The sequence below is a fragment of the Necator americanus genome, chromosome II, assembly GCF_031761385.1.
Source record: "Necator americanus strain Aroian chromosome II, whole genome shotgun sequence".
NCBI classification, from domain to species: Eukaryota; Metazoa; Nematoda; class Chromadorea; order Rhabditida; family Ancylostomatidae; genus Necator; species Necator americanus.
In genome coordinates this window covers 41823226-41849924 of record NC_087372.1, presented here as the reverse complement: position 1 = coordinate 41849924, position 26699 = coordinate 41823226, and the positions used below count along the sequence as shown (strand labels likewise).

General features: G+C 40.9%; 3 protein-coding genes across 8 annotated transcripts in view; 2 read left to right on the top strand and 1 right to left on the bottom strand.

Annotated features, from left to right (window-relative positions):
• RB195_021024 (uncharacterized protein) overlaps positions 1-24454 on the bottom strand; it is a gene marked incomplete at both ends in the record, with an annotated part of 38736 nt that extends 14282 nt beyond the window's left edge. For 2 of the 6 annotated variants that reach the window (XM_064189659.1, XM_064189658.1), the window contains 12 exons: positions 104-153; positions 207-267; positions 2257-2384; positions 5180-5323; positions 5396-5509; positions 16730-16849; positions 18322-18498; positions 20710-20823; positions 23303-23308; positions 23860-23924; positions 23979-24120; positions 24383-24454. In XM_064189659.1, coding sequence (XP_064045538.1) covers positions 104-153; positions 207-267; positions 2257-2384; positions 5180-5323; positions 5396-5509; positions 16730-16849; positions 18322-18498; positions 20710-20823; positions 23303-23308; positions 23860-23924; positions 23979-24120; positions 24383-24454 — 1193 coding nt within the window. The other 4 variants (XM_064189660.1, XM_064189657.1, XM_013452799.2 and 1 more) reach the window with 4 other exon arrangements.
• Positions 9547-12716, top strand: RB195_021026 (uncharacterized protein; the record flags this gene model as incomplete). The annotated part of the gene is made up of 2 exons (XM_064189663.1): positions 9547-9644; positions 10508-12716. The coding sequence occupies 2 exons, from the start codon at positions 9547-9549 to the stop codon at positions 12714-12716; spliced, it is 2307 nt and encodes a 768-aa protein (XP_064045540.1).
• Positions 10434-12716, top strand: RB195_021025 (uncharacterized protein; the record flags this gene model as incomplete). Its single annotated transcript, XM_064189662.1, has 1 exon — positions 10434-12716. One exon carries the CDS (start codon positions 10434-10436, stop codon positions 12714-12716), a length of 2283 nt encoding a protein of 760 aa, XP_064045541.1.
• Positions 24455-26699: the final 2245 nt, after the last annotated feature.

The window sequence follows — 26699 nt, the reverse complement described above, 5'->3', positions numbered from 1 at the left end:
AGAAAGTTAGATTACCTACAAATTTCTTTGCTCTGTTAAGACAAAAAAAAAGGAAACAGCTAGTTGCTAAGGGTTTTCTCAGTAACGTCACCAATAAACTGACTCAAGGAACAGTTTGTATTCGATTGGACAGTTAGATATAGAAGCTCCAAACTGTTTTATCACTTGTTCTTCTTGTCGTTTTTCTTCCATTTTTTGTCATCAACAATATCGTCCTCGATTTTTTTCTTTCCAGCGTTCGCTTCTTCCCTTGTTGCATCAACAGCTCTGCAGAAAGTACTCAACTCATCCCAGAACGAAAAAAAAAGAAGCTGATTTCAATTTATTAGTGATGGCTCGGTATGGGTTATTGCAATCCAAAGATGAAGATAATACACACACCCGAACCACAAATTTGGGTAACTGTGGATTTAAGGGATAAGAGATGCTTGGGGTCCAGAAATCCTAATAAGATTCGTCTGACTTCAATTCGCAATCGTAGAACGCGAACGCGTAAGTGGGCTTACACAATGACTTGTATTCTTATCTTTCCAGACAAATCTGACGCAGTACATGCTAATTTTATTTGGCACTGAGCGATGGCAAAAAATTGACTGTGCAATCCTTCTACCATTGCACTATGCGCACTACCTTTAGATAGATTTAGATGAGTAATGATGTTTGTAGCAGACTCAAAACGACATGAAGTACTGTGCTGATGCATAAGCGGCAGCGCTCGAAGCTGTGCGGTGGAGGTGCGTTTTACTGCGATTCGGAATAGTTAAGGTTTTTGGGACGTGCGCTGCCTGTTTACGTGTAAACAATGACTTGCGGTGGCTAGCCGACCATCATGTTAGTGTTTTTATCCTCCGAAACGGAAAACGGTAAAAAGCATCCCGGCAGATTCTCCGCGAATGCCTCCGAGACATTACGTGTCCAGTGGATATGCCATTGGATACACTAACATACCTCGATGAGGTCACGCTCCAGTCGCTTATGGAGACGCAGACAACCGTCTTCTGGCCACAGAGACGCAAATAACTACACACTTATAAGGACCGAATAAACTGGAGAACAATATAGTTAGAGGTACATGCCATTTTCTTAGGTATTCTAATAATAGAACGGGAGCGACCTTTGCTTAGATCTTACCTTTAGGAAGCCTAGAAATCTTATCAAATTGAATCTTTTTCTTATAAAAAGTCAGAATCAGAGGGCCTATCTGTCCGGAAATAAATTAGGCTATAAAAAAGCTTGGAACTTAGAGATAACGATAAGCCTCATTCTTGTTACTTTTCAAAGCTGGAATGTTCCGCTTTTACCGAACATTTTCATATACTTAATTTTGAGCTATTAGATGCACCTTCCCCTCTTATTTTACGCGAGGATTTCTTTTGGTTCTGTTATAAATTTGAGATCAATTCACATCAAAAAATTCCAGTGGATCTGTCTGATTCTTCAGAACAATTTTGTAGCTTGTGATGCAGCGTATGATGTCTATTGGTAGGTGAGCAGAGTTAGCTATTTAAGTAGCAACGAAGGTAAATCTCTTTCTCGCACCACCGCTAATTGCTCTGCCAAGGGATTATCAGGGCAAGCTCGAAAATCTGCCGGGACCCCCTTTACACGCACCCCTCCGAGACAAGGCTGGTATCAATTTATTGAACCTGGAGGACTGAAAGGCTTGGTTGGCCTTGAACCATCGACCGTGCGGGTACAGCGGACCTCTAACTACACATGCTCTGCAGTTCGTGATGGTCCCCCTCTATTCCAACCTATCTCTTCCGGGTCGCCTGGAGCCCAACAGCTTACGCAACATGCTTCATGTCGTTTTGACCCGACTATACTACGTAAACACAAATTGACCAAGAACAGAACACCTTCAAAATGGTCAAATTTCGTTAGGAAATACACAAGACATTGCTTACAGGAGTCTTGAATAATAGTGAATTTGAATGGTAATGATCAGCCTAAGAAGTCTAAAATTTCTTTTCTTTTTTTGAGGAAATTCAAATGTAAAAGTTCACTTGATAGGTAGGAGCCCGACAGAATCTTGGTCATGTCCGTTCAAACATCGAAATAAAAATAACCTTATTAATGAATGACTGAGCGCCAATGAGCCATATCAAAGGCGACAGAAAGAAAATAGCCAAAAATCGTTAATAAACAAAACGAGTAGTCAGGAAAACAAACGGCACTGTTGAAAAGATTAAAGATTCACATTTTAAATCACTGGATTTAAAATCATGAATACCCTCTCCTTAAAGAAAGACTTACTTGTGTAGAGCGTCGCAGATTCCGCCCATAAAGAGAGCGCAAAAAAGATTTTCGATCGGAGCCAGCGGGTCGGTAACTCCAAGCAAAAGAGCTGATAGCTTGAAGTATGCAAAGAATCCGATAACACACTTAAAATTACGAATTTTAGTATGGATAAAACGACGGAGACCTCCCTAGATTATTTTGCTCGCTGCATAATAGTGTATACCAACTACATAATTTGTAGAAATTTGGATTCAACCACATATTCCACCAGGGTGTCCGAAAAGAAAGGTGTGTTTTTGAGTTTCGTCTTCAAATCTACCTTATTTAGTAAATCATGATAAAAGTTGTAACGCGACCTGTTTCTGTAGATTAGAAATCCAAATTCTGGAAATTAAACGAGAAAATTTCATGACCTGTCTTATGATTTTAAAAAAAAAAACTTTCTTTCAACAGACAGTCAAAAAATCTTGTAACAATACAGTTTATATTGAACATTATATTATATAGTTTATATTGAACATTATATTGAACATGCTGCACGAGAGAATTCTACTTTCCAGAACTCGATAGGCCGACAATAGTAGCTAACTTTTTCCACTACTAAACAGTAGTAGTAAAAGCTCAGCGACGAAACTCACCCTCCCAACTACACTCACATTAATCTAGGATATCTAATAAAATCTAATCTACCCCAGTGAATGTTATTTTTCTTGGTGACACCGACATCTCAAAGAAGAGCGCGGGGAATTTGGATGTGAGATTTTCTCCCTTATCAAAAGCAGATAGACATTGGGAAGTGGTTTTCAAGAATGACAGTGAAAAAAGCTAACACATCTTACAAATTCAAGAATTAAAGTTTTCAGAGAGGTCCGAACAATCACAGAAGTGGTGGGGTGAATGCACGTGAAATGGATTTCATCATGTCCTTTCTTCGCTCAAGGGAAGCCTCTGAGATGGTGAACACATGCCAGATTGCATACCAGTTGTTGGATAACGTTGCTTTCAGGATGTAAGAACTCTGCTTGACAGGAGTGACCCATATTCCATCTCGCAGAGTTGAACCCGTGCCCTTACTAATCACCAGTCTTAGGTGTGTAACGCAAAATGTGCCGTCTTGAACATATTCCAGCTCATCCTGTTCGTCTCACCTTAAGCAAGAGGTAGCGTAGAATCAACCCTCACTATTCCATATTCTACGGTGTAACAATGTTACGTACCGCAGAACATGTTCGAAATAACCTATGGCAGGTTCACTAGAACTTTGAAATGTTTCTTCCAGATTAACGAGGTTACCTCTCCGATGCGACTCCGCCTTCCGTGTTGAGGAAAAAGGAAGTCTTTCATCCTGATGTCATACCTTTTGCGTTCCTAAATTTCGCTTAGGTATCTTGCCGTCGTCTTCAATTTCTATCTGTTCCAGCCCATTAGAGGTTTCCTACGCTAGAAAAGCTATTGTTTTTGGGAACCACAAGACCGAACATGGACTCTTCTTTACTCCTATTCTTCGGATATATGGTGCGTAGCAAAGATAACTTCTCTGAGTGATGAACTATTGTTATTACAGGAGAATACAAATAAATAATGTTCAGCTTGTGAAAAACAGACCAAGATTCAGGAGATTCCATGGCGTAAAAGGAACGGTCATGACCTTCCCATACTGAATGGAAGGGTGTTTCCTTCAGTATGAGGCGGTCATGGCTTCAATTATGAACAGGATCGATTCAGAATTAATTTTCAGGATCTCTTCGTCACTTTTGGACGCTTAGTAACTTCGAGAAATTAAGGCATCAACAAATTCAAAGTAATCTAACTGTTTTCTGTGAGAGAACGAAAAAAAAAAAACAACGAGAAAATGAGTAGCTCGTCTTCCCAAAATGAAAATTTCTGCGAAGCAATTCACTCGTCGGGAATGTTTTCGCTTACGTCGTGCTGGATGCCGGGATGCTTAGATTCCATTTCTTCCTGATTGCTGTAAGAAAAAACAACCCGGAAGATGCGGCGAGTGCACAAGGCTGGCGCGCTCCAATCGGACTCGTAGAAAATAGCGCTCCGAAACGCTCGAAGCTGCATCTTTTGGGCCGTTTTTACGGCAGTTAGGAAGAAATGGACGGAATAACCCTCGTCCCCAAAATCTACAACCCCGTATAGGCATAACCCACCTACCGTACCACTCCAAATTCGTGGGGTGATGCCTTTAAACGAGACGAGATTTCCAACTTTTCGCATGTTCCTCATAACCACCGAGCAGTCCGCGAGACAAAAACAGTTACAAAAGCGTTCCACTCGAAGTTTTTTCCCTCTTCCACTTATGTAGTCCGCACAACTCCACCTGTGAAGAACCGTGAGTCAATCTCTCGAAATTACAAGGTACGATCAAGAGCGAAAGCTGACAAAACCCCGAGCCTGATATTACTTATATCAGCCGACTTTTTCGGGGAAAACTGGATAACCTCTTCCCCTTCATAAAGATGACCGAGAGAGCCTTAGGAAATACCCTGCTATCTGTTTGCTGAGCGCTTCACACGAAGTATTTACGAAGACCATTTTCCGACTCAAATCAAGGAAACTTGATAAAGCCCAATTTAAAAAAATACACTACATCCTATCGGGTTTTCAGCTGCATGAATCGGACCGTGAACGGGTGATAGATAATAATCGGTAATATTCCTGTCCATTGTTCTAACCTTCATCGAATATTACAACGAATACAGCACCGAGGATCGACGAACGGGTGTACGCCTAGGCCAAAAGATAAGAAAGCATTGACTCTACCTTAAATTTCTTTCATGAACACAGACACTACTTTCCAAACAACCTGGTAGCTGCTTTGTAAGTGACTTCTTCACTTCTTGCGCGATCAAACTACTTACATTGCGGCATAAACCGCCGAAAGCGTATTTATACATAATCATTTAAAAAATAAAAATAAGTAACTTGCCAGATAAACGAGATCATGAGGTGCCGTCACATACATACTATTTCGTTCTAACGTGAATACTAATGCAGCCACTACGCATGCCTTTGTAGTAAATGATGGACGCAACATTTCATGCTGCGACGGGGACCACGTACCTCGGACAAGCTGAACCAGACTTTTTATCTAATAAATACGTGATTTAGATACAGAAAACTTATAGTTGAATTTAGGAAGCACCTGTTCAACTATCTTCACCACACCTGAACCAGCACCCTTCGCTACTCCTACTAACAGTTGGACAATGTATGATTCTGGATACAGCTTCGCAGCATATGCAACACCATGAGATATCTAAATGAAACAAGAACACAACGGCTGTTCAATTAAGCACCACCAACAAAATCGTTGTTCTTCGAGAAAGAATTACGACAACAGCAAAGCAAAATGTAGAAGATCGAACTAAATAATCCCTTCAGTAAAACAAAAACTAACACAAGAGGGTTATTTATTTCTGTACCAAATAGGCATAACGTGGGTTTCGGAATTTCAAAGCAAATGACGCGACGAAAAATCTGCTAAAATACTGCAAATGACGCGACGAAAAATCTGCTCACCCAAAACGTGAAGGAAAAAATAGGATGCCAAGTTATTTGTGTAGTTGTTACATTGCTTCGTCTGAAGTTCAACATCTTCCAATATTTTTTATTATTGACAATCACAGTATTTAGGTCGAGCACATTCTTTGAAACCTTCGAATCTTCGAACTGCCCATTCGTTGGGTCAAGAAGAAAACTGGAAAACTCGAAATACTTATCAATTTCATTTCCGAATTCGAGCTATTCACTCACGAATTCCAAACAGATTGGTTAATTCGAACCATTAATTAATTTATTATATCAAAAATGACAAATAATAGCCAGCGCACCAGTGCATTGTTTGCTTGGAAAGTCAGTCCGTAAAGAGAGACAATTTTTCGCATTCTCTTGATACTTTCAAAAGAGACTAACAGACTTTCGTCTGTCAGATGAGTCAAACTCAAACTGAGCTGAACTAGTTTATTCTACCTTCTTCCGTGAAATCCAGCAATTGTATGAACTGCCCAAGACTTTTCACTTAAAAAAACTCATAAGAAATTTTCAGACCGAATAAAATTTCTTGCAATCGACACCTATACGTATTTGAAAAGCCGACCAGGCTTATCAAACACGTATAGGTTTTTAAGATTTTGTAGCCCATATGGAAAAATATGAAGCAAAGTCATCGTATAAAAGAGATGAAACTTTTCTACGTTTCTGGATAAAAAGGAACGCGAATTTTGAGAAAAAGAGACTATTTAAGATTAACAGAAGATAAGAAATCTAGAAAACACGCATTTTCACATTTTTTGATTATTTCTTAATCTTAAGCTGTTTGCAATGGAAAATTTTGCAAACACAATCTGCCCAAAACGAACTGATGCCTGATGCAACAATGTAAGCGCTTGCACTCGAGGTGAGACCGTCATTGGCCCTAGTTGGACCGAAGGGATTGGTGAGGACACCTTAAGCCAGGGGATAAAACCATGTTAATCATGCAGGGAAAAATCTTGATAATCTCCACTACCTAATAGGCGAGGAAGGATGTATCAAGAACCTGTAATGTATCCCTAGATAAATTGATTGAACATTGTTGGATACCATCAAATAGCAGGGGAATATGACTTCAACGCAACGGTTGCTTCTTTTGGAGAACAGCGAAGACACCGTTGAACACCACTTTAACGAATAAAGAACAGCAAAACGTCTTGACATATTAGTAAGCGTTTAATGAATTCAGAAAAAAAAAGAAGTTTAAATTTGGGGATGTCTTGTAAGGGCGGGTGCAGCGCAGTCGGTAGGTAAGTGGTAGCTTTCATAACTTCGTGGTCGATAAATTGGTGCTAGACATGTCTACGAGGGCAAAAACACTGGCTTGACACATCGGCTAGCCCCCGCAAGTCCTTGAATAGGCCAGTTACACATTGATAAACCTCAAACGATTCTGAATTGAAGTGAACGTGGTGTTGATCAACGTCAGACACTTTATCCTTTAACGCTTTGTTCACCTGATGCATACAGAAGAATTCATGAGCATTTTTGGTAGTCTACTTCCACTTCCCCGTCTTATTTTTAGTTTTTCAGTAGTTTTTATGGAAAGCTACGAAATGTATCTAGGGTAATTCCGGATGCCTCAGATTTGAGTCTAGGTTAACTATTACGAGCCCTCATACATGCTTAAATCTAATCTTCGTCTAACATATCGCAAAAACCGGAATCGCTGGAAAAAAATGTTCCAAACTTCCTCCCGACTATGAGCATTTTCGAGCTATTTCTTCAATAAGCAGAACTTCAAAACAAACAGCTAAGCACGTGATTGCTATACTAGACACGAGTAGCGAAAAAAAAAGCCACCTCCGAATCCTTCTCTCTCCAGCTCCCGAGTATTTCAGCGAAGACTTTCTCGTATGACCCTCTTCAAAACAAATAAACGGAAACCCGATGTGATAAAGGTGCCATCTAAATCTACTTAAATGGCTGCGCGGGCGGTCACGTCGCGGCGAGCTGGCCCGCTGCCACTTCTGCCGAATCGGGGGCCCTTCACGTGCGAGCGTGAGGGGCCCCCGATTCGGCAAGCGTGAGGGCCTTTAGTGTTAAAAGGCACTCATAGCTATTCGACCTGAGGTAAATAGGTGAAAGTGATAACTTCACCTTCGATGCACCTGTTTCATTGCCTATTCTAGGTTTAAATGTCTGCCAACTAAGGTAAGCTATTTCTAGATATATATGTTCTATGTTGTGACTCCTCTCTCATATAAGTAGTCTTTATTTCTTGACATGTGCTAGCGTGAAGTTGTTTTTGGCAAGAACGTTAATGATTCGTGGCTTCTACAACTCACGGCTTGCACAACCCTATCTGTTAACACATTCTTTATGTAGTTGAAAATTGGGTTTCTTTTACGAGTTGCAGTCATATGTCCCACACGTTTCCAATTATGCTTATCTCTCCCCTTTAGGGACTGCATCCCACCTTAGTCTCCTTTTTCGTTGTGAAAATCATTCCATTTCTCCTCTGAATTACCCAGTGTTGCTTTTCAAATAGTCGCTTTCAATTATTGACTAGTCGAAGGTACGGTTTTCGGAGAGAATACTGCTTTGCTGGGATAGTGATTTGGAACCGTTCGAAGTAATGATTTCGCGAATCTCATAGTGATTTTTGTGTATTACAACGCTTCGTCAACCTCCATCTACGTCCATATTTCTTTTCACTCCATCTGCTTTGCCTTAAACTTTATTTTGGGTATTATAAGAGTGTCAACTTGTTAAATGCATGGTTATCGCTACTGAAAGTCTCTTTATTTCGGAATCGTGCAAATCGAAGTCCTATCTTCAGCAATTCAATAATTGAAAGCGATTATTTGAAAATTAGTTCAGCGCAGTTTAAAGGAGAAATAGAATGATTTCAGGACGAAGAAGGAGAGTAAGGAGGAATGCAATCTCTAAAGGGGAGAGATATGATTAGTGGAAACGTGTGGCAATCATCTGGCAACAATTCCTAAAAGAAACCCAATTTTCAACTACATAAAGAATGTGTTAACAGATAGGGTTGTGCAAGCCGTGAGTTGTAAAAGCCACGAATCATTAACGTTCTTGCCAAAAAACAACTCCATGCTACCACATGTCAAGAAATAAAGACTACTTAAATGAGAGAGAAGTCACAACATAGAACATATATATCTAGAAATAACTTACCATAGTTAGCATACATTTGAACCTAGAATAGGCAATGAAACAGGTGCATCGAAGGTGGAAGTTATCATTTTCACCTATTTACCTTAGGTCGAATAGCTACGAGTGCCTCTTAACACTAAAGGCCCTCACGCTTGTGAAGGGCCCCCGATTTGGCAGAAGTGGCAGTGGGCCAGCGCGCCGCGACGCGACCGCCCGCCCAGCCGTTTAAGTAGATTTAGATGAGACCATGTGATAAATTCAACATCAGCATCAGCAGCCACATTCAAAATCCGCCAATAATAGGCTATGAAAGAGGACCAACGGATCCAGTTTCGTGACCCTCTGATAAAATGGTGTGTCAGATTTTGCCTAAAATATCATCTTATTTGTCGAACACATCATTACGCAATGCGAGAGCTGAAGGCAACTGTGACAGATTCCTTTGATGTGATCTCACTCTGCACAAACGTGAAAAACAATGAGGCACTACAAGCTCTAACTGAGATGATAGATTTACATTGCGGCAACATGGAAACATATAGTCTTAGTAAAGTTCGCGCAATGACATCCATCAAGAAATGTCCGAATTACACCATTTTCACGTGACCGGGAAATTATTTCGCATAATTGAGAGGACTACCAATGGGTCAACGATTAGCATCAGTGCTGGCGACCTGCTTCATGAATTCTTCTGCAGAACTGAAGAACCTGCTGTCGCATATACCAATAATGTATTACAGGTACATCGATGACCGTTGCATCATAACATCAACACAGTCGGAAGTTGGAAGAGTGTTTCCTAATACTCAACCAACAATCGCAGAACATAAGACTCACACGAGAAATCCAGGAATATATGAGATTGAGTGGTTGATGTGCAAAGCAACTTACATTGGGGAGACTCCCCAATGTAAGTTGCTTTGCACATCAACCACTCAATCTCATATATTTCCCCCATTAGTGCGCAGTCGCCCGTTTTTCCGTAAGGACAAATATCATCGACCCCGATGATGTATAAGGGGCGTGGTATAAAGGACCGTTCGCGGTCATGGTTATGCTAGGATTACGACTTGTACGGTCAAAGAGTGCGGCAGACTACGCTCTGCCCACCTTTTCATCCAACTCTATTGCTGACAATTGTTCTACTCACCTGTACTCACATAATAAAGACATTCCACTGAACCACCTCTTTTTGGTCTGTTCAAATAGGGTTATAAAATACCCTAAAGTCTCTAGTCACCCACTCACACAGTTTGGTGCATCGGCTAAAACAAGCCATTACTCTCCCGCGTCAAAGAGTAACATCTTTGAGGCCAGGAGAAAGAGACTAGCTCATTGAGCAACTTATACGGTCAAACCAAAGACCGTGAATCGCATCAGATTCATCCCAGTAATTGGGCAAAAAGTCGTTCCCTTACAAACGTAACTGGAACGCAGATCACTGTCAAGAAACAGTTGATCAGACCTCTGTCAAAAGCTACAGAAGGTCAAGCGAAGTTTATCGCATTTGCACGTGCATAAAGAAAGAAATGGCACTGCATTTTCACAGAACACCAATAGTTCTCAGCGCAACGACGCTAAAAACTTTAGTATCCCGTTACAGGGAATACACTAAACAGGTTGAGTACTCAGCAATAGATGAGGAAACTTATCAGAAATGCAGATCAGCCACAGCACTTTTACAAAGTAGCATAAGGCAAATAAAAGAAGCAAGAGAAAACCTCCAAGAATTATATAACGAGGTTAGAGATGAGTATAAAAACTGCAAAAACAAGTCCGAAAGGAAGGATTTGATGATTGAAATTGAACAAATAGAGGAAGAATCGCAGCTACAATCTGCGATAGCTGAAGCAAACGACCTAACATTCATGCTAACAGCGCGCCTTGATGAAACAAAAAATATGCGCGAAAATATGGAAATCAAACTGGGATACATGTCCCTAAAGCCCCAAAGAGACAATAATGTCAACAATGAAGAAAACGAAGAAGGGGATGGTGAAATTGATAATACAAACGAAAATTGCGTGAGAGACACCACAATGCTATCTTGCTCGCAAGACACATCAAATTCAGCATCCACATGCAATAGTGGCACAGCCAAAAGGACGCTGAGGTCAATAAAACCTCCACAAGCCACACTACCAAAATTTTACGGGAATTCTGACGACTTCCCAGAATACTGGGCCATTTTTGAAGCCCTTGTCCATAACAGTGAAGAACTGGACATTATGGAAAAGATACTCCTACTCAAAGAAAGTTTAAAGGGTCGAGCGCAGACAGCCATCAAAGGGATAAAACTCATTCCTGAAAATTACAATTGGTTGATCAAAACTTTACAGGAGAATTACTCCAATCACCAGTCTAATAGATCACAAATAGTCAAAAAATTGGTCAGTATGAGTGTGGCAAACAATTCCGCAGACATCTGCTCTGCAACATTTGATCAAATAAGAATGCTGACCAACCAAATGATTTCTGCAGGATATCATGTAGGGAAAACCTGCGACCCAATGTGGTGTGAAACAATCTTATCTAAATTCCCTGAAGACATCATAAAATCTGTATTAGTGGCCAGTCAATCACAAGACCGGCAAACAGTTGATGACCTCATGAATCTCTTAAAAACAGAGATCACTGCAAAAGCCTACGTCGAAAGCAGACTTGGCCATAAACATATCAACAAGGCCATCCCATCAAAGACCAATCATGACAACTTAAGGACTAATCGTAACTGCTTGTTCTGTCATAAGGACAATCATGTATCAATGCAGTGCCGAACGGTCACGGATCAAAGCATTCGCCGCAAGATGCTTAAGGAGCAGAATCGCTGTTGGAAATGTTGCTCCCCTAATCATAGCAGCTTTGATTGTCAAAGATCAGACTGTCTAAAGTGCGGACAAAAACACCATATGAGCCTCTGCTTTAAGACAGAGCAACTCAGCCAAAACAACAGCTCGAAACCCAAATTTGTTCGTGTTGGCCAAAACCAGCAAAGGCAACACAGCTGGCAAAATAGAGAAGAAAACAATCGAAATATTCCACAAAGGTTCAAACCAATAAACACTCAGGTGTCTGTGGAACCCCCACAGATCAAGGAAAACTCCATTCAGCACAGTCAAACTAGCAAACAACTAATATTAATGACTGCTGAAGGCAATATTTGGAATGCCAGAAAACAGACATATGAAAAAGTGCTATTTTTCTTCGATTCTGGGGCACAAAAAACAGTAATCGAAGAAAATCTTGCACAACAGCTCGGTCTACCCAAGAACACGACCGAAATCTGCACCATGTCCGGAATTGGTGGCCATATCGAGTGCTTCGAAAGTCATAAGGTTCCGGTAAAACTAGGAACTGCTTTCGGAGAAGAAATTTGCATGACCATACAGACCAAACCAGTCATAACAAACGGATTCCCTTCAGTGAAATTGAACACAGAAGATATTGAGTTCTTGAAAACAAACACTATCTGTCTAGCAAATTCAAAGCTTCGTGGTGAACATCAAAATCCACACATTCTCGTTGGACTGGACTACTACCACGATTTAGTTACGGATCCAGCAAACGGAATCCGAACACCATCTGGCTTTCATATAGCAAAAACGGTTTTTGGACCCACAATTTATGGTCGAGGAATCAGCAAAGTAAGTGAAACCGCTAACACAGTATGTCACAGCCTGACAGGAATTTCCGAAAACACGGAACAAGAACTCTTACAAAAAATGTTTGAGTTGGACGGCCTCGGTATCATGCCGGAAGAAACCAGGGAGACGAAAAAGTTCAAAGATATTTCGAGGAATACTCGAAATTGATCTCATTTGAAAACAACATCATCACAGCTCCCTTTCCGCTGAAAGAAAATGTAATCCAGTTGGAAAATAACTACTCAGTAGCTATAAGAAGGCTAGAATCCTTACAAAACATCCTCTTATGTAATCCTGAACAAAAGCAATGGTACTGCGATCTCGTGAACAAATATGTCAGTGAAGGGATCGTAGAGACCTTCGACACAGCAGACCGTTATGCGGCTGGAATATATTATATGCCACATACAGGGGTATGGAAACCACAGAAAAAGGTCCCTTTAAGGATAGTCTTTGATGCTTCGTCTAAACGAAGAGGCCACCTCAGCCTGAACGACGTCATTCGAAAAGGGGAATCCTTCGTTAACAGAATACACGACATTCTTACCTCCTCAAGGTTCACGAAGATCGTCTTAATGTGTGACATTGAATCCGCCTTCACACAAATTCGACTGGTAGACGCACACAAGGATCTATGCAGATTCTTGTGGCTTCGGAATGTCAATCACCCACCAACAAAAGACAACGTCGTCGAATATAGATTTAGAAGGTTGCCTTTTGGCGTTACAGCTTGTCCGAGTATACTAAACATGGCGATTCTGTCCTACTTGTCCCAAAACTCGGAACTATCCACAGAAATTGCCGAAAATTTGTATGTGGATAATATACTTTTGCAAGCAGAATCGGTTCCTGAAGCTGTAAGAAAGTACAAGGAATCAAAGTATCTCTTCAGCAAGATAGGGATGAATCTACGCGAGTATATCTCAAATTCTGAAGAAGTAAATTCAAGAATTCCATATTCCGACAAACTCCAATCTGGATCAATGAAAATACTAGGAGTTGATTACAATACTATAACAGACAACTTTACTGTGAGAACAAAGTTTGTTCACAATAAAAAATTAACTAAGAGAGATGTCGTGAGCCAAATTAATTCCATTTACGACCCAATAGGTCTCACAGGACCGCTCATGGTTAAACTGAAGTCCATGATGCGAGAAATCTTCGATTCAAAAGTGGACTGGAAAACTCCGCTCGATCAAAAGATATGCGACGAATGGTACAAATTGTGTAAAGAAGTAGATCTAGCAACATTATCAATTCCTAGGTACGTACTATCACCCAGAGTAGGTGACCAAAAACGCCTTTGGTTGTTCGCAGATGCAAGCAGGATTGCAATCGCAGCTTGTTCATACTTACAATGTGTCCCCTCTGGCACAATTCCCGGCCGATGCACCAAACTGTGTGAGTGGGTGACTAGAGACTTTAGGGTATTTTATAACCCTATTTGAACAGACCAAAAAGAGGTGGTTCAGTGGAATGTCTTTATTATGTGAGTACAGGTGAGTAGAACAATTGTCAGCAATAGAGTTGGATGAAAAGGTGGGCAGAGCGTAGTCTGCCGCACTCTTTGACCGTACAAGTCGTAATCCTAGCATAACCATGACCGCGAACGGTCCTTTATACCACGCCCCTTATACATCATCGGGGTCGATGATAGTGCGCAGTCGCCCGTTTTTCCGTAAGGACAAATATCATCTTTCACAGATGCAGTATCTGTCGTATAATCTGTTTCTAACAAACTGTCTTTTGATGTCTTCATTTGGGACATTTGCCCGTAGGAATGTTGGAGTGAGGATTAATGAACATGTGATAGGAAAAAGGAAAACGACGAAAAAGCTTGATAACACCACTGGGGAAGGCATAGACATGAGGCCCACAACGGAAACGATTAATGATTGATGTGAAATGCGTTATACAGGCTCTTGAAACATAAATATCGGCAAGAAAGACGTTGGAGGCGTTTTTGATTCTTAAAAGAAACCCTTCAATAAATTGCTTGTCAATAACGAATGAGTTCTTGTCACTTGTACCGCTGTGCTACCTATGACTCCTTGATATTCTGTGTGTAGATCAAATCATCCATATCGTCGCTGGTGATCTACACGCAGCAATACTCATTCGCTTGTACACTGAGTGACAAGTGCGTGCCACTAGCCGCACCACGTCCGGTGGAACAACATGTAAGACTATTTTCAATATAGAATGGGTTCTGTTCTCACTATCTTGAACGATTATCGAAACATTGACCCAGGGTGGTGTGGAACTTGACGGGATTAACGTGGCATTGCTCCAATCATGCTTAGGCCTCTGAAGACGGCGAAAAAGCCGAAACTTTAAGCAAATGAAAAATTCCATCTAAAGAAGCTCGCAGGTACACTATTACAAAATATAGACAGAATATGCCGAGGTTTCAAGAGAAGAGAACGCTTGAACTACAGTATATTGATTTATTTACTCCCATGGAAAGATTACCTCTGCGAATGGCTAAATTCTCATGTATATTAATTCGTTATATCGAACACGTTCGTTAGCTTGGAACAGGGTTGTTACAGGTCAAGACCACGTCTCCTGGATGTACTCATGCATGTTCCTTTCAGGAGAGCACACGAGAAGTTTTCGAGAAAACTTTTAAAATACAATCGTTCAATTAAAAAAAAAAGAGTCACGTAATAAACACCAACAACAATAACTACATACGCTTTCTACAAAAACCTTAATTACCTTAAGAATTCTCGAATGCATTCAAGACAAAAAGTTGCTTCAAGACAAAATGTACTAAAACAATCCATCTGATTTCAAGAAAGGCGAACTTCTTTCCGACACTTGAAAAATCGTTTTCATGTAATACTAACTTAGACCACATATATTTTTTAGAAACAATTTCCTCAATTAGAAGACACTATTTGCCTTAATACAGGGGAACTTCTTGAATTATTTTCCAAATGGGCCCAATTCCTACCATAGATGCGATAGTTGGAGCCGGAGCTCTGACCTACTTCACTTTTGAACGGTTGGCAAAATTACCCACTTCAGAACAGAAAGTAGACTTTTGCTTTTGGACAGAAGTGACATATCTTTGAATGCAAGGTGACAGAATATACTGCAACGGTTGCGAGGTGGATGAATAAAAACGACTGTCTGACTATAGCACAAACAACTTTCTAGACACAAGAGCGTTTCACTCTTGCCAGTGTGTCCTGCCTAAGCCGTGTGAATAGGCTGGTGAGGAATCCTCACTAATTATCGTCCTCACATAGTGTACTACTTTTTAAGCAGAACCAAGATTGTTATTGATCTTTATTCTGGCTAAGGTTTCGGCGTCGTCGCCTTCTTCAGAGCCTGGAAAAATCAAAGACACGTGTAATCTACTCTCTCAAACGCCTCGTCATCCCCCAAGATATGATTTAGCAAACAGATTATTTAAAAGCAACGTCAAAAAAGCAGATCAGCGCTCACCTTGATAGCCACGAAATCGTGATGTTAGCGGACCACCAGTTGTTAGAGTTGCGCCGCTAGTATTAACTAGTAACGATGCCCCGCCTCTGACCCCGTAGGTCAAAACCCGCAAAGGTCCTGATATGGCTCCAGCTCGTTGGTCACAGTGATGCATTCTTCTTTACGATTCATGATTGGACTTTTGCCGTGATATAAAGCGCTTCCAATGTTTTTCGCGCTAGAACGTCTGATTCGCGTGCTAAGATAGTGACAGCTATCTTGAAAGGGGTGTTGTCATGACACTGTCTGCGATGAGCACCTAAAAGGGATGATGCTTTTGATTTTACGAGTCCGTCTAGGTGCTCCTTGACGCGGATACATAGAACTTATCGTCCTCACGTTCGAGGAAGTCGCGTGTGTACAGGGATCGCGCATTTTAACGTATAACAAAAAAGCAGCAAGGTTCAGCCGTTTTTAGAGTGATTATGAGGAACTGAGAGTTATGACGTCCATACTTGTAATGTACACGATTTACCCTATCTTTTCCTGGAGAGATCCCAACATAATTAATGTCGTGTTATGCTGCCTTTAATCAAGATCAATAACAGTTTCGGACTAACCCATAAGAAACTTTAGAATCAGAAGCATTCAAGCAAACATCGGAAACGAATTGATATCTATTTTATTAAGGATTTCACTGAAAAATACAGAGCAAAACTGAACATGAAAAGTAGCTCGCTCACCTTGTGGGTTCTTTGAACTTCTTTGGTTATGGATACCACAACTTTCATTGGCTTCAAAGAAATCAGCTTATGAACGACATCAAACGGTGAGTAGAAAACGGCGTACCACACCAATGATGCCTGCGCTAAGATATTTAATGGAAAGAGACATCAGCTTGTAAACAACAACAAACACATAATCATGATAAATATGAACTTTAAAAACTGCTTCATTAGAGTCAGTTTATCGTGACGATGATAGTGTCTCTGCGGGCATAGAGCTCGGGATGTAGATTACGAGGGTGCGCATCAGGAGGTACCCAGAGCGGCTGTCAGAATGTATCTGTATCTGTATCTTTGGAGTTCTGTGCGTCGATGATTGCACTGCGCTGCGGTCGATAACGACAGCAGACCCTTCCACTGTGCATCCAGTATGCCTTTCTCTACTTTACTACTTCTACGTCTACTTTCTGCAGCTGAGCTTACGCAGATTGACGAAAGATCCAAGAAGTCCAGAATGCGATTATGATCGTTGCAATCCGCGTACATGGTGGACATGAGCATGGAATACTGTAAACCTCAATAAATAGTTTACTTCTTATCGGATTCAAAACTTGAGAAGCCTAAAGGTTGGCCGTATTCGTTTTTGAAATGTTATTCGTAGTCGCCTTATTTTTCTGGTGGCATGTATCATTCTCGCACCCTTCTAAACATGGTTTGTTTTAGTTCGTTTTTTATTTGTTTTCGTTTATTTTAGATTGTTTTATTGGTGTTCGACTGATTACTGACGCTACCAATCACGCTATCAATCTGGTAAGTGCGTCCTGTATTGCAGGTACACAATATCCCTTGCGGCATACCTTGCGTATAGGATGCCGTATGATCGTCAGTCAACGATTGTTTCTACCCATATCGATTTCTTAAACATGGACAAATATGAGGTGATATATACACATACGAATGTGCACAGTCCTCATAAAGGCCAGTCCAGCGGCTTTTTTTTAAAGCCACCAACTTGCAAATACAAATCGAAAATGTATGAAAAAAAGTTCTTGCATGCATGCTTATTGATCGTGGATTGCTACGGAGTTCGTTTTCAGCTTTTTTTTTCTTTGGAAGTAACACATGATATGAATTAGTTATTTATTTCTCGTGAACTCCTTCGGAGTAAAACATAGTTAGGGGTGGCCACTCAGTGTCCCCCTATTTATGGAAGTAAATAACTAAATCAGTCAGAGCCCTAAGATCTAAGCACTATCTTAGAAGATCCATGACATATAAGCTAAAGTTACCAATAGAAAAAAGTAAGACAGATCGTCCAGAAGTAAGACTGCCACTGAGTGGCCCCACAACTCCATTTGCGCCCTTGTTTGGAAGATTTGGTGAAGTTAACACAGTAGTAGTTCCAGTTCTGACTTCCTTTTTAATTAGTAGCTTGAACCTACATGTCGTGTATCCTCTATGATTGATGCTGTGGGAACCGAGCGAGGTCACCCCCATGCTCGTGATCCATACCCTAAACTCTAATACTTCCCCACAAAGACCCCAACTTCGTCAGTTGCGAGGTACACGACCTTTTAAAACAAGATAAATAATTAACGGAAGTTACTCACCAACAAAATATCGTCATGTTTTCTAAATGGTGTTATGACAGGCTCACCAAGCATGAAACACGCCAAAAGTCCTCCGGCGAAACACATTAACATCGATGATAGCCAACATGAAAAGGGGTGACGTCGAGAGAAAGGCAGTGACGAAGCTCCTAAGTCACCTCGAACCGACTCACACATCTGAAACGACAAAATGTACTCAGAGAGCGACTGCTAATGAATGCTCTCAGTTACAGATAGGAGCTAAACGTGAGACCAAAAACGCTTTGTGCTTGCCCTGAAAGGGAAATGAAAAACGTACTGTTTCATCTGTCTCACAATTCACTCATTCTATCCGTGCTGCTTACATGTCGGCTCGACCAAACACCTGTAATCAAGTGACTGGAAGGTGCGGGAAGAGCGGTTTCGAGTCGCCTCCATCAAATAAATCCTATCTGCACTCTTTGAAGACCTATCTCTAAAAACCATGGGACTAGAGGCTAGCAACCTACAATTGGGCTTTAGAAATAATCGTTGTCGTTTGGCACAGAAGACTCATTCTGGGGCGCTAAGATTTGGGGCAGCCATGTAGGCTGTCAAAACGGAAAACTACGATGATGTTCTACACATAAAATGCACCTACGCTTGCATTCAAAGTGACCACTGACGATCTGAAAGTAGGCAAGTCGAAACGATCAAGTACAACATCATTGGAATGAATGAGACGAAGCGACACCGTACACTGAACCGCGTCAGTGACAATAGAGAAAACTGTTTAGCGGAACATATGATAACAGGGGAAATACACCAACACCATGATTTTACATTTCCTATACACGCGATAGTCGGAGCAGGTGCTCCAACCCTCTCGACGTTTGGACAATTGGCGAAGGGGCCCTTCACTTTTGCACGGTTGACAAAAGAATCCTCATCACTTGAGTTGCATCCTATGAGCTAGACCCCTGAAGAAGGTAAACGGTAACCTGCATACAAGAGGCTCAGTTGTGTAGCGAGGAAAACCAACAACATACGGCTCCGAGCTCACCTCTTCAATACCATCATACTCTCTGCTTTAGCTTATAGTTCGAAAACCTGTGCAACTAAGGGGAACAGAACTGCCAGCGTCAATTAACGCTCCATCAACCCTCTTCTATTGCTAAGAACACCGTGCCTCACAGGATGGGTGTAGCGCAGTCGGTTAGAGGTTTCGCTTCCTGATCGTTCGGAGGTTGGGATCCGCCCTAGTGCTCGCCAAGCCTTTCATCCCTCCGCGGTCGATAAATTGGTACCAGACTTGCCTGGGAAGATAAAAACACTGACTTGACACATCGGCTAGCCACCGCAACTCAAAGTCATTGTATAGGCCACGTTCGTAAACCTCCAACGATTTTGAATTGAAGTGAACATGGGGGCACACCACAAACTCATTGATTAACGCCAGACACACTTTTACTTTATCCTGCCTCACATAAGTGAAGAGGAAACGAAGTTCTTTCCTATGTTGACGATCGAAAATCACAGACGCTACAGCATTTACTAGGGAAATAAAAAAGGCAGGGCGGATTTAAATCCAATGTGCCGTCTCACACTGCACTTGATTTTTCGTGACCACAGTACCAAAAATTCGACCCAAATCCACAACCACCGCATTCGCTTGTGACTTCTGGCTATTAAATAAACTAAGAAGACTATTGTGGGAACACCCCTCGAGACTATAGAAGAGGTTCAACGTGAACCGCCAAAACGTTGGTGTGAGTGTACTTTGTCGGAGTAGGGTTACTTTGAAAGAGACAAAATAGATCTGGAAGAATGAATAAAAATTGCAAATTTTACAAACAAATTCATCTTTCAATTAAGAGTAGTATATCACTTGTACAATACCATCCTCCAACGAGAAAAGAGATGAATTCTCATTCTTTACTCTACACTATTTTTCGGATTTATAGCTGAAATACGCCACAAACTCATGTTTTCACAACTACGATATACTAGTTACCATGGAACGTTTCTATTGTTCCAACACCGTTGTTTAAATTGATGTATTTCAAGGATGACGAGACTTTGTTTGCTTCAGCTCGCAAACTTCGTTACTTTAGTGTCCCCTTCGAAGATAAGCTGCGATCCAAACAAGACTTGCGAGCAATGATCTCTAATTGGTTGAATAATATGTTGCTGTTGTGGATGTCAAATAATATTATCAAACAAATAATGTAATATAAATATCTGATGTGGTGCACTCGAATAAAAAGTTGCCTAGACCTCTCGCTACAGAAGGAACCATAATGTGGGATAATTCTGTTCATGGACGACAACTCAATGCTAGTCTTCAAACAACTTCGCTAATTGTAATTGGTGAAAGAAAAGGAGCAGGAGAGAAAGCTCCAATTGCAATACCAACAATATTATACTTACTAAGAGATAGTGTGCGATATCGAAGTATGGATACATCTTGAGCTTCTGCAGTGCACCGCCGGCACTTATAAGGCTGTCATGGTCCATCTCCCAAAATAACGGCCAAAAGCCCATCTAAAGAAATCCCACAATCACGTCATGCTCGAATTTCTTCCTTACAATGCAACGGGATTTGCAACAACAACACCAATAGGCAATTCAATCATTAAAAAAATATGGAGAAGAGAATTTGTGGGGTAAAATGTAGGAGGGGGTACATTCACTGCCACAATCCACTAAAACACACCCCGGCGCAGATGTTGCCCCCGCGGCCGCGTCGCGGCAGGCCACTTTGGAGCACAGCAGCATTGGAGCAGGCTTTCACTGTTTACTATCCGCAATGGTGAGGACATGTAAAGCTTTGTCCTTGCTTCATTTTCTGTCGTTCCTTCAATGTAGAAGAAACATCTCCTTCATATAAGCAACGTAGCAATAAATTAGAAAAGGAGCAATAGCGTACCAAAAGCGATGCAGGACTGTTGAGAAGAACGACATTGAAGGAACGACAGAAAATGAAGCAAGAACAAAGCTTTACATGTCCTCACCATTGCGGATAGTAAACAGTAAAAGCCTGCGCCGAGGCGGCCCTGCCCCAATGTGGCCTGCCGCGACGCGGCCGCAGAAACAAAATCTGCGCCGAAGTGTGCTTTAGTGGCTTGTCTCAGTGCCTTCCTCATTTCTCGATTAAATGATCAAATCAGTCGGGGCCCTAAGGCCTAAGCATTAGTCTTAGATAATCTCTGACATATAACCTAAAGCTACCAGGAGAAAAAAGTAAGTTAGAAATAAGGGCGCAACTGACCGCGTTACAGAACGTTACAAGTATACATCAGGTTTCCCGTCCACGGCATCCAATGGTCGCAGCCTAGAGGGGAAGCCTGATACTGAGGGATGTACACTTGTAAATTATCTGAGGTTGCAGAACTTTCCCATGATGCGAATTTTACCATCCTCCATGCTGCTATTGATGCGACCGGCAACTAGAGGGGCTACAACGGCTAGGACGTAGGGTGAACTATGGAATTCGATGCGATTAGTTTCCGTAAGCAGGGAGTTTAAGTACTGTTCGTCACAATAATAGGGAAATATCTCAAATGAGAACTGCAGAGAACACAGCGCATCACGAGAGAATCACTGGATTTTCGATCTTATATAGAGCTGACAGCAATCACCTGTGAAAAGTGATGGAATACCAACATTTATTTGGAGACCGAACACCTTAGCTTTGAAACAGTAAGAGGAACCAAATGTCGGTTAACGATTTGGGGTAAAGTGTAGTTGGCATGGGAGCACCTAGTGGCGCCCTTATCTCAGGAAGTAAAAGTGTTAATCAATCGGGGCCCTAAGCATTAGTTTTAGAGGATCTATGACATGTAAGCTAAAGTTACTAAGAGAAAAGAGAAGGATAAAAGTAAACAAACAAGATGGGAAAACAATATGCCCGGTACAACCACGAACAGTACGCGTAAGATATGTTGCTGCGTGTGCGAATGCACATTATAAGCTAACTTATGATGGCACCCTATCATTTATGTGCAGTTATATTGTTATTATTATTTACCAGCCTGAACGTCCGGCTGAAGCCGGACTTCAAGCTTATTCTGGTGTTCGCTCCGCTCGTTTTAACCAACCAATAAGAAACAGCAGTAGCGACATTTTTTGGGAAATTAGAATTGCTTTTTCTTATCAAAGCTTTATCCATTATTTTTACCCGAATACTTAAGAATAGGTGAATGATTTTATGGTTTTTCTTTAAACCCTCAGTTCTATATTTGGAGAGCAATCCAGCTTGATTTCACGTCTATGTTTCCCTCAAACCTCCACATTTTGAAACATTATTCGAAGTATGAGTCTGCTCCGTTCTCAGCTATTAGCAAGAATGGTGTGCTATCATGGAATGACGTGAATATCACTATTGTAGTGATAAAAATAACATTCTACGTCAGATCGCGTAAACTGTTGGTTATTACGTATTGCATTTAAGCAGTCGTTTGCACGTGTGTTACCTCCTTTTGAAAAAGGATGACAAAATTGTTGGGGAGACATGCTGGAAGTAGATGGAACCCGTCTCTCCGCCTCTAGCTTTCTGGCACCGGCGCACCATTTCAACCCCGTGGGACCCGTCCCACCCCATTTTACAGCTATCTGGCTCCAGGGCAGGAATTCGACGTCGTAGTACACAATTTTACCGCGTTGAGGTTCCAGTTCTAAGAACAGTCTAGTGGCAACCTAAGTTTTTATTTGTTGTTTCACTGTGTATTTTTCTTCGCAACCAACATTGAAATCGCTCACCGTGTCGCTAAGATTTTATTTCTGGAAAATTTTCAAATTTTTGGAAATTCATTTTAGAGAGGAAACTAAGCAAAGAGACCTTACCATTATGTCAATATTTATTGGAAATTCGACAGGTTAAGGTTACCTCCACATTAGTTTACAAGTTGAAATCAAGGTTTTACTTGTCACTGAGCTTAGATGAGAATGAAAAATTTATAAACCTCTGCAATTACAGAGTTTACGTGTCTTCTGGACCATTGGACCAACTATTTAAACTCACATCAGTCTGAAAGGTAGATGAAAATAGCAAAAGTATTTCAAAAACTACATCAGCAACCACCTAATAAGTCGTCATTTTCTAACTTTGCCGTGAAATACCATGCGTGAGGAGTGCACACACTGCACAATTTACACGCCTAAATGTGTGGTTACTGTAAGTCGCGTTCTGCATGATTCATCTTGTGGGTTTCTCTATCATAAGAAATGTTGCAGAAGATAGTATGGGAATCGGAGATCGTTGTAACTTTGATGCTAATTAGAATATTCATTTGTTGTGAATACGAAACCAGGGGAACGTTTTCACAGACGGGGAAAGGAAGCAGAAGTGAGTAGATTAAAGTTCACAACCACCTATCAACCTTTGGCCTAATTGTAATCATGTCGTCAGGTAATGCAATCTTTTAAGGTGTCAAGTTTTTTGCACCAAAGTCTGGTATTTTATATCATAGCTATAAGCGAGTGAGTCATACATCACTGAACAAATTAACACATCATGAGCATCGTGCACTCTCGACTAGGATCAATGTAACTGAGAAGTCTTTTTGAACAGTTTCGAACACTGGTCGAGAGAAAGTCGACGATGGTGTTGTCGAAGTAATTGTAAAAAGGCAGGCTATCGCGAGCTAAACGTTCCGAATAAGTGCACTAGAAAAAAAGGTTTCCAAACAAAAACTTGCCAGCTTTTCGCGTCCTATCAACTAGTATGTCGAGTTTTTTTGGGACGCCCAATTTTATTTCGTTCAGGAAGTCCTTACAAGAGACGCAAAGAGCAGCGCCTACAGGCCTAGTTCGAAGAGAAAGTTGGTGCTGAGAATTGCTCTGCAAAGATGTGTAATGAATTTTTATTTGTTCCATCTTCACCAAATATTAGAAAACACACTTTAATCTTCCTTTCACGGCAGAAAGAGGAGCTAAAGATGAAAATTCGTTGAACAACCCGTTGAAAGTTGTCAATTAGTGCTTTAGGGTTCAGTAATCAGTCAAACAGTCTATCAAACTTTCACCTGATTGTATTTGCATTGTTAGATTATTGGATGAAGTTTATCCGTAACTAGTCATCTGTGACGATCAAACTATTAACCTTTGAGCATTGTTGCGCCATTCGAATCAACAGAAAAAATGCTAGAACACGAAGCGGAGCCGAAACAGGCATAACAGCACGGCCATCGACAGAGAAACTTGTTTGACACTATCGACATGCATCGGAACGTTGTGAAATCGATAGTGGCCGTGTGTGACAAGTATTATTCGAAGAAAAAGTAGTGGAATGACTAGAATAGAAAAACCCTTCTGGAAACGACTTCCCTACTAAAGACCCTCCAGAGAACGACTTCCTCATTTAATTCTTTCTAGTATAGCCGCTCATATATTTAGCAATCAAAAATTAATCATAATAAACAGAATTAAAGAAATTAAACAAGTTCGAGGTTTAATAAATAAATCGAAATAAGTAATGGATATTTGTATAAAGTGCTGCAAGTAAAATAAAAAAAAGTATAATACAATATAGACGCCATTGATAACTCACTGCAATGATTAAGAGTGTACCAGTGCATATGTGCACAACTAGAAAAGCTGTTAAGTTGAAAATATGAGGAGGCTTTCAAAGTGTCTCCGACGACACAATTCATCTTCTAATAGTGATATCAAATGCTCAGAAGTTCGATCCCTGCCGGAATCGTTATTTTGCGAAAGGAAAACGACTGAGAAAACATTTTAAAACCATTTTCACACTATTTCCTGCTACTTGCACTCAATTTTACTCATCGACAATGAAAAGGAACGGTTAATGGTTAGATCTCCGCCGGGATTTTCCCACTTTTGCAAATTGGAAAAGACAACTAATGCCGACACAGAACGCATTCTAAAAGCATTCTCTCACTATTTTCTGCTTCTCGTGCACAATTTTACGCATAGACATAGACAATGTGATTGCAGAGAATGAATAGTTCGATCTTCGCCGGATTCTTGATTTTTGCAAAACTGAAAAATACTGAGACGAACATTTCACTGGCGACTTTTCTGAAATTGTATTTAGAGCGCTGCTCGCCGCATCTACGTGTTATTAGATGTCAGAGCGATTAGCCCAGGCCCTGACTGGAAATTATTGCTGGACTGGTCGGATATTGTTAGGTCGAAGTAAACATGAACAACAGAAGACAACAGAAGAGGACAGCAGAAGAAACTGAGGAGGACAAGTGTGTCAGCTCTTTCTTAAGGAAGATTTGCGCTATAAAGTGGTTAAAATATCGTTTTCAGGTACGTTCTGGTTTTTTGAAAGCTAGTTGAGAAAAAGTTGAGGATTTTAGTAAATTTATCAGCTTTTTCTCAACTAGCTTTTTAGAGAATTGAAGCTTTTGGAAGGATATAAAAGTGAATTCTGATAGCAAAAGTCATCCTCTATAACATACTTCAGGCCTAATTCATTTTGTAGACCACTAGCTGAGTTATTGGACTTTGTTCGAAGTCGTACAGATTCTGACGCACAGCCGAAAATCTGAAGTTTCGCACTTTTCTCGTTGCGAGATTACCGTAGAGCGGTTGAGAAATTCGGTGCTATATTTTGGTAGAGGATCAAGGAACACCCTTGACGGGGACCGGCTCACCACATTCTCTAGCTTTTCTAGCGCCGACGCAACCAGATACACACACACACACACACACACACACACACACACACACACACACACACACACACACACACACACACACACACACACACACACACACACACACACACACACACACACACACACACACACACACACACACACACACACACACACACACACACACACACACACACACACACACACACACACACACACACACACACACACATGACAGAATAACCCCGTTATTATATACCATGATCATGATGATGTACTGTATTTACTTCGTTATTTGATTGTTTGTTCTCAAATTAACAGCTGATTGTGGATACCAGGTACTCACTCGTTTTGATCTCTTCCCTCATACTCGGGGTTAAGCGTTCGTTGAGAATTTCTCATCAGGGGTCGTAAGAGGGCTGTCAGGGAAGGAGGGGTTCGCAAGCTTGCCAGAAGAGGAGAAAAATTAAAGACAGAAAAAAAGACAAGGGGGTAGTCCAAGTTAGATGAACAAATATGAAGAGATGCAAAGTGTTGGAAAAATAAACGGCGTGAAGTACTTTTTTAAAGATTTTGCTGGTACACTTACACACTCTTTGATACGGGACTAGTTTGGAAAAATACAAAACAAAGAAGGACATTGAGATTAGGATAAATACGACTGGTTGTGAATACGTAGGCAAAAAAAGGTGTTTATAATACAATGCGTTCTAAACTAAGCCTTGCAACCTTGCTTTAAAGTAAATAGTTTTAAGAAAAATTTCATCAAGAAAATAGAAAACACTGAGT